This window comes from Brassica napus, chromosome C6 (genome assembly GCF_020379485.1).
Source record: "Brassica napus cultivar Da-Ae chromosome C6, Da-Ae, whole genome shotgun sequence".
Lineage (NCBI taxonomy): Eukaryota > Viridiplantae > Streptophyta > Magnoliopsida > Brassicales > Brassicaceae > Brassica > Brassica napus.
The window spans coordinates 9,189,609-9,198,399 of record NC_063449.1 but is presented as its reverse complement, the minus strand read 5'-3'; the positions used below and the strand labels follow the sequence as shown (position 1 = coordinate 9,198,399).

Sequence of the window (8,791 nt, the reverse complement as noted above, 5' to 3'; positions counted from 1 at the left end):
TTAATACTTGTGAAACATAACCTAACAATAACATATATCCACTTTGGATTCCTTTTCACTGATTTACTCATTGGTTTAGAGAGTAAGCTAGCCAGAAACTAATCTATAATTTAATGACAAACTTTTTGACAAAAATGTGAAAAGAAGGGACAAAGACAGAAAACTGAACACTGTAATATTTTTTAGTAATAGAAAAAAAACTTATCAAACTAAGGATGACAGACAAAAAATCATTTAACTGATACAAGGAAAGCAACGTCCATAAAGTTTTAATGTATTGGATGTGTGGCCAAGTTCTTTATAAAATAGAAACAAAAATGTAGTGCACCAAGATGTGGTATTTAATATGTAAATAATAGCTTTATAATTAAATCTTTATAGATTTTAATAATTATGTGTACATAGGTTAACAACAGAAGATAAGTTTGATAATTTAACTTATAAATATATTTATCTTATACCTCTTATACATAAGTCCATACAGTGAATCTAGTTATACATATGGTCAGAAACTAAAGACAATGAAGATTTTTATTATGATAGAAGATTTTATCATTTCCACTTGATTTTTGAGCCTGTGACTAATAGAACCAAACACCACTCTCTCTCTCCAACAGAAGATAAAAAGAAGACAGCACACAAAGAAACTCCAAACATATGATTATTGTCAGAACTTTTTCCCACAATTTCTTTCAAACCCACTTCTAAATAAACTCCAATCTTTTTTTTCCTGCTTTAGAGAGGATATCCCTCACCGTTCAACCACAAGCAGTACTTGTTGCGTAACGTTGTTCGTACGACCAATCTCTCTGCAAGCACACACATGCCCTCCTATTAAACTCAATTCTGATCAACAACCTCTCTTATCTCTCTCTGTTTCTTCATCAAGTTGTTTCTTTTCATCTGAATCTTGAGCGAAGAATCTCTTCTCTGATCCACATGACTTGCATACTGAGCTGCTCTCATGGCGTCGTGATCGCAACCGCCATGGTTTTCTCAAGCACCGCTCTGTTTCTTACCATTTCCCGCCAATTATGTGGTAATAATCAACCATCAGACATCCAGGATCAACATATCCTCCGACCATGTCTTTGTTCAGGTACGTTTTTGTCTTTTCTGACCATCCTCCGGCCAGAAAAAAGTTTCTAAGTTTCTTGTTCATTGATACAGAGGAAAAAAAGAAACAGAGGAAGAAGAATAAGAAGGTGAAATTTGCAGAGAATGTGAAAGAACCTAAAGGGAACGGTGAAGAGTATCGTAGAAAGAGGGAAAGTCTACGGAGAAACGTACCGGAACCGGTGATTAAACCGGATAAGACCGGTTCAGTTTGTAGAAACAACATGCCTGCTAACCGGATTGCTCTGTACAATGGGATTCTTAGAGACAGAGATCATCGAGTTCAGTGCTCCTATTAACTTTTGCTATTTCTTCTTTTGACGTAAAAAAAGAAATAAAAATTTTATGTGGATAACTTTTTCCTAATTAGCTTTTCTGGGTTCTCTGTATGTACATTTCTTCTAGAAAATCTGTGTAAATGATTGATATGTAAAACAGAGTTTTTTACTTTTTTAGCAACAAGGAAATGGTAAAAGCTAAACAATAATTTTGAAATTTTGAGAAGTATAATAATTTATTTAAAAAAATCAATAATGTGTTAAATAATATATTAAAAATTAAAAATTTAGCGATTAAATCAACATTTCATTAATATGTTGTTATTATATGTTGTCAGATCTGAATCTTATGTTTGTGGAACTATCATTAATATTGAAATATTTTTACAAGTTGAAACATAAACATTTTCCAGACGAAAACTGTTATATGTCGTGAAAATTGTTAAAAGAGGTTAGATTTACACAATTCATTTACATTGGTATTATATTACCTCAATCTTTTGCGTAAAGTGAACTACAGTGAAGAATGAATATTCCGGATATTCGACCAACGACTCGACATACATACATTATCAGTCGTATAAACCCTCCTTTACTCTTTTTATTTTTGCTAGGAGTCCTTTACTCTTTAGCTCGTTAGCATAACATTAGTTACTGAAAGCAAAACTCAGATAGACTAAAACAGAACAAGTTTCAAGCTTTTCATTCTTATTTCTTGCTTAAGGTTCTTTTACAACTTGAGATGTCTATTTATAATGTAATCTTGAAACTCTAGTGTTGCGCCTTGCTGTCCATTAGGTCTTCACATCTTCATTAGATCCTAGCAGCTGGAATATGTTCTGTAACGCTATTGGTTGCTTTGTTCCGTACGTTGCAGGACCACCTCTTTTGTCTCTTTCTTTGGTTTCAGTTTGACAGATTGTAGCCGTTGAATGTTCTTGTCCTTGAATGGGATTTTGGTTTGGTTCTTCTGAACTCATCTTAGTAAAGCTTGTCTCAGCCTTTAACAACTCGAAACCCATTCCACATTCAACTGAATCTTCCTTTTGCTCTGTTTCAGAAACAGAACATGATGTTTCTGAAACTGGTTTCACTTTCTGTTTCCAAGCCATTTGTGCTTTGTCTTTCTTATCTACACGCCCCCTCAAACTTTGTGTGGGAGAAGCGACCACACCAAGTTTGAACTGTAGGTCCTGAAAGCTTTGAGTTGGTAAAGACTTAGTAAATATGTCGGCCAGTTGATGAACTCCCGGGATGTGATGTACTATCAGTTTGCGCAATGCCACTTTCTCCCTCACAAAGTGAAAATTCACTTCAAAATGTTTAAGACTTCTTGTGCATAGCTGGTGTAGCAGACAGATAAACAGCTGATAGGTTGTCACAGAATATCTCAGGTGGAGAGTCTTGAGGTATGCCAATTTCAGTCAAGAGATTGGAGAGCCAAACTATTTCAGCTGCAGTATCCGACAAAGTTCTATATTCAGCTTCGGTTGAGCTTCTGGACACTGATTATTGCTTTTGTTCTGACCAGGAGATTAATTTTGAACCCAAGAGTGTGAAAAATCCACCAGTCGACCTTCTTGTGTCCTGACATCTTACCCAATCACTATCACTATAGGCTTTGACAGTGGAATTGGTGTTAGAATGAAACAATAATCCAAGATGTGTTGTCCCTCTGAGATACCTCAACACACGCTTCAGTAGATGAAATTTTGTCTCTGTTGGGGCATGCATCTTTTGACAAATATAATTGACTGCAAATAGAAAATCTGGTCTTGTTAGAGTCAAGTACTGAAGCTTACCTGCAAGGCTTCTAAAATAAGTTGGTTGCGGAAACAATGTTGATTCATCAGGAACTCTATTTAGTTGTTGCGGTAAAGGAGTAGAGACTGGAGTGCGGCCTGACATGCCAGCAATGTAAAGCAAGTCCTCAGCATCTTTCTCCTGGTTTAAGAACAATCCAGTCGAATGAAATTGAACCTGCAAGCCTAGAAAGTAATGAAAACGTCCCAAGTCCTTCATTTTGAACTCCTTATTCAGAGTTTCAAGAAGCTTGTTGATGAGAGAGTTGTTGCTTCCAGTTAAAGCAATGTCATCGATGTAGAGAAGAAGCAGAATGATGTCTCCATTTTTCTTGTAGATGAACAGGGAAGGTTCTCTTATGCTGCAGACAAAACCAAATTCCAACAAGAAATCACTGAACCTGTTGAACCATGCCCTTGGAGCCTGCTTCAATCCATAAATAGCTTTGTTCAACTTGCAAACATAACCCGGTTTCTCTTGATTTATAAAGCCTGGAGGTTGATGCATATAAACTATTTCAGTCATGTCTCCAAATAGAAAAGCATGCTTCACATCAAGTTTTCTTATATACCAATTATTCATTGTTGCAAGATGAAGAACTGCTCTGATCGTTGGTGATTTGACCACAGGACTATATGTATCCAGGTAGTCTATTCCTTCTTCTTGATCATAACCTTTCACCACCAGACGAGATCGAAGACATTTAACCGTTCTATCAACATTTAGTTTAACCCTGAAGATCTACACCCAAGAATGTGCATATCAGGTTGATAAGGCACAAGTGTGACGGTGTATGTTTCATCAAAAGACACCATCTCTTTTGTCATTGCTCCATTCCATCCGGGATGTTTAAGCGCCTCAGTCACAGTTCGCGGTTCAGTTGGAGTTGAAGTGACAGTGAAGAGAACATAACAAGGATTTGGTTTAACTGTTCCCACTTTAGATCGCGTGATCATGGGATGTTGAGACTGAGTTGCTACAACAGTCACATGGTTATTCTCTTGATAGGAGATGCCATTGCAGGGGGCTTTGTTTGTTGTGGACGGCTGTAGAGAATGATCTGAGCTGGTGATATTTTCTACTGTTCTTGAGTCTGAAGAAGAGGAGAGTTCGTCTAGAATATTAGGAACTCCACTAGATGGCAAAGTGCCAAATTGAATAGAAGAAGGATAACTAGAAGCTGTTTCTTTGTTTTGAGAGGCAGAAGACTGAGAGGAGTTACTGGTTTCACCCGTTGCTGTGTCTTCTGAGACATTGCGCTCTATAAGAGGAACTACAACTGACGGTGAGCTGTGTTGTGGTCTGGTTTGCAGAGGAGTAACTCTAAGAGGAGATTCACTCTGATATGATGCTGAAGTATTCTCTGATTGATTTGAGTCTTGAGGTTCTGGAGCGGTCTTGGAATACAAGAAACCTTGCTGCCAAGCCTGGATCAGAGGAGTTGTATGAAGCTGATGAATGTGAGAATATGTAGAGGCGAAAGGATATATTTGTTCATCAAACAGAACGTGTCTGTTGATGTATATCTTACCTGCTGGGGGATGAAGGCATCTGTATCCCTTATATTTCTCATTATAACCCAGAAAAACACATTGAAGAGATTTAGGATCAAGCTTGTTGGAAGCATAATGTCTGAGTGATGGATAGCAAGCACTGCCAAAGATCCTAAGGGCTGAGTATTATGGTCTTCTGTTGAATAAGGCTTCATAGGGGCTCTTGTTGTCAGTGAGCTTTGAAGATGGTAGAAGATTGCCAAGGAAGCATGAAGTGAAGAAGGCTTCGACCCAATATTTCTGAGGAACTCTCCCATCAAACATCATAGATAGTCCAAGCTCTGTAATGTGTCTGTGTTTTCTTTCCACAATGCCATTTTGTTGAGGCGTGTGCGAGCAATAAATCATCTGTTTGATGCCGTGATTGGAAAGGTGAGCAACAAAGTTGTTACTCGTAAACTCCCCTCCCCCATCACATTGAAACATAAGTATCTTCTTGACTAGTTGTTTCTCAACCAAGTTTTGCCGTAAGATGAATATTTGCAGGAAATCCGACTTCTGTCTCAGAGGATAAAACCAACTATATCGAGAGAAATTGTCAACGAAGATAACATAATAGGAGATGAACCCCAGAGATCACAGTGAATCCTCTCTAAGGGTCTACTAGACACATAAACAGAACTAGAAAAGGGTAATTTAGAACTTTTGCCAAGTTGACATGAATCACAAATCTTGGACATACTTTTATTGATGCTTATAGCTTGTCTTCTAGATAGAGTTTGAAGGATCTCAACACTTGGATGACCTAATCTTCTATGCCATACTTCAGCACTAGCAGCTACTTGCCTTGCCGTATAAAAAGAAAAGAAAGTTAAGTTTTCCAAAACATACAAATCTTTAAGTCTACTTCCTTGAGTCAGGATTTGCTTGGTGAGCTTGTCTTTAACATACACACCATCACAATCAAAGGTGAACTCACATGGTTAATCTATAGTTAGCTTTGAAACTGAGAGCAAAGATTTTGCAATGTTTGGACAAGCTAAAACATCTTTAAGTGATAGAATACCTGATGTAGTTTGTAATGGTGTAGACCCGATGTGAGTTATTGGGAGAAAGTTTCCATCAGCTACCATCTCAGAATCACGACCCTGATAAGGTTGAGCTGTCTGAAGGTTTTGTTGTGAGCTGGTAACATGCGCATATGCAGCTGTATCAGGATACCACTCTGTACCGTTGTAGGATTGACCAGAGGCTGGAGGATCATTTGAAACCTGCAATGCCGCCATAGCAGTAGGTAGATCATCACTTTGGTAAGAGATGTCAAAACGTCTGTAGCACTTCATTGCATTATGTCCAAAGCGACCATAAATTTGACAAGTAGGTTGAGTTGAGGAGTCTCCAGGAGATGAGTTGTTGTTTAAAGAGACTTGTTGATGAAAACCACGACCCCTTGTAGAGTATCCTATGCCTCTGCCATAACCAAATCTTCCACTGTTGCCCCCTCTACCACGGTACTGATTGAAGTGAGGCATCTGCTGTGAATAGTATGGATTTTGAGTAAAAGGTTGATCATTTGTTGCCACATGATCTGAGAAACTTCATATGACTTGAGACGATCCTCAAACCATGTGAGACGCGGGACTGTGTCTTCAAAAGATGGAGCAGTTGGAGAGTCCATTGCTCCTTCAATACTGGTCTTGATTGGCTCATATTCACGCCCTAGACCCTGTAGAGTTGCAAAGACCTTCATTTTTTCTGTGACAGGACTACCCACTGAGTGAAGTTGATCACATAAGTCTTTGATTTCTTTTAGATAATCACTCATAGTCTTGTTGGCTTTGGTGACCGTTTGAAGTCGACGTTGAAGTTCAAAAAGGCGTGAAGAAGACACTCTGTTGAAGTGATTTCTAAGAGAGATCCAAACCTCCAGAGCAGCGTGAGCTCCTAGAACAATACCGAGGATGTCTTCAGAGAGAGAACCAACCAACCACGCTTGTACTATCTGATCAGATCTGACCCATTGTTGATGGTCTGGGTACATGTATAGTGGCTATCGGCTCAGGAGAGGCTCCATTAACAAATCCAAGAAGACCAACACCGGACAAGAATGACTCAAACTGACGCTTCCACTGAATATAGTTGCGTTCGGTGAGATTGATAGTAAAACAGTTTGAGATGTTGAGTTTAGGCTGAGAGTAGAGATCTAAGCCGTCCATAGCTCAAAGAGAAAGAAGGAACCCAGATCTACAAGCTGCGCTCTTATACCATGATAACATTTGAAGATAAAATAGATTTATGCTCTAAAGAGCTTATTGAAAGACTAATAGCTCATAGAGCTTTATTGAATGACAAAGAAACTAAAGAAAGGAAGCTTGAGAGTTGTCACCAAGAGCTAGCAAGATTGATTGATATCATAAAAGGGTTTAATGTGGCTGTAACTATGGCAACCAAAGTTGCTTACACAAGAGTTCATAACAACATATATAAGAGTCTAGATTGCTGGAAACCCTAACATAAATGGGTCTTGGGCCTGACTTGGGTTTGTTCTCTAATACTTGATAACATTTGAAGATAAAATAGATTTATGCTATAAAGAGCTTATTGAAAGACTAATAGCTCATAGAGCTTTATTGAATGATAAAGAAACTAAAGAAAGGAAGCTTGAGAGTTGTCACCAAGAGCTAACAAGATTGATCAATATCATAAAAAGGGTTTAATGTTGCTGTAACTATGGCAACCAAAGTTTCTTACACAAGAGTTCATAACAACATATATATAAGAGTCTAGATTGCTGGAAACCCTAACATAAATGGGTCTTGGGCCTGACTTAGGCTTGTTCTCTAATAATGCCCCGTAAATTTAGCATCGGGTGAAAGCGAAGAGACTGAGTTTGAATGCAAATAATGATGGCTTGGAATGAGCATACGTAGATGAAGTAGGATGCTATTGATGTAGGCAAATGACTCTTCTTCTTCATGGAAAACAAACTAAGTGTGAGATCTATTCAGGGCTATACTTGGAGAGTATCACATGGTTTCACTGAGAGGTTTCTTTTGAACTTGGAGAACTTAGTGGATCTCACTCAGAGGTATAATTGTGACCTTTTTGTCTCACTATGACTCTAGGCTTACTTAACCTATTCCTTACTATGTCTCATGAAGAAGCAAAACTCTCTTTCCACACTTACTAAACCATCCTATTAACTCTCTGATTCCCATCAATATACCATCAAAACTCTGCTTCTAAACAATCAGACTTTCTCTTTGAGATTTCAGCGAGCACCTTGTGTGCACTCGGTAAAACCAGAGACTTGTACTAACTTATTTCTGTTCAGACCGAAACCAAGACTAAGCAACGCCATCCCAATCACGTAGATAAAACCAGCTACAAAGCACCAATCAGACAATGACCAACAAACCTGTTCTTCTTGATATATCAATCGACAAGCTCTTTTTTTTGTAAGACGAGAAAGCAATTACCGTGAGGAGAGGCTTGAGGTTTAGACAGTGATCTCTTGAAGTTGAAACCTTCAGCCTTTGACGCCTTGCAGAACCCGTGCTATGTCACCTCCATCAACGGAAGCTATTCCTTTGTTGATTTTCCCTTCACATCTTCAGGGACGAGCGACCATAGTCTCCGGCATTGCCATAGTTTTCTCTAACGTGACCAAGGTTCTTCATAACTCTTGCAAAGCAGATCTGTAACCCAGTCTGGTGCTTCTCTTCTACTGCAGATAGATGTCGTGAGCAAGGAAGTGTTACTCTAGACACAACAGACATGAATGACCCCTTTTTTCAGTAGCAGAAGACAGATGAAAAGTTTGGAACTTTAGTGATATAAGAAGTTTGGAGCTTGTGAGAAGTTGAAAAGAAGCATAGAGACACCAAGATCTACTCCCTGGTGCTCTGATACCATGAAAGCAAAACTGAGATAGACTAAATAGAACAAGTTTGAAGCTTTTCATTCTTATTTCTTGCTTAAGGTTCTTTTACAACTTGAGATGTCTATTTATAATGTAATCTTGAAACCCTAGTGTTGCGCCTTGCTGTCCATTAGGTCTTCACATCTTCATTGGATCCTAGCAGCTGGAATCTGTTCTGT

At 38.5% G+C, this 8,791-nt stretch overlaps 1 protein-coding gene across 1 annotated transcript; it reads left to right on the top strand.

Annotated features, from left to right (window-relative positions):
• The first annotated feature begins 536 nt into the window (after positions 1–536).
• On the top strand, positions 537–1,566 carry BNAC06G05400D. Its single transcript, XM_013843476.3, has 2 exons — positions 537–1,099; positions 1,171–1,566. The coding sequence occupies exons 1-2, from the start codon at positions 940–942 to the stop codon at positions 1,413–1,415; spliced, it is 405 nt and encodes a 134-aa protein (XP_013698930.1). The 5' UTR covers positions 537–939; the 3' UTR covers positions 1,416–1,566.
• The last annotated feature ends 7,225 nt before the right edge of the window (positions 1,567–8,791 follow it).

Excerpts from the sequence above, each read along its gene's own strand:
- BNAC06G05400D (XM_013843476.3), top strand. The coding sequence starts at position 940 with ATGACTTGCATACTGAGCTGCTCTCATGGCGTCGTGATCGCAACCGCC. Across the intron at positions 1,100-1,170 it reads CCGACCATGTCTTTGTTCAG|AGGAAAAAAAGAAACAGAGG; the intron begins GTACGTTTTTGT and ends TCATTGATACAG.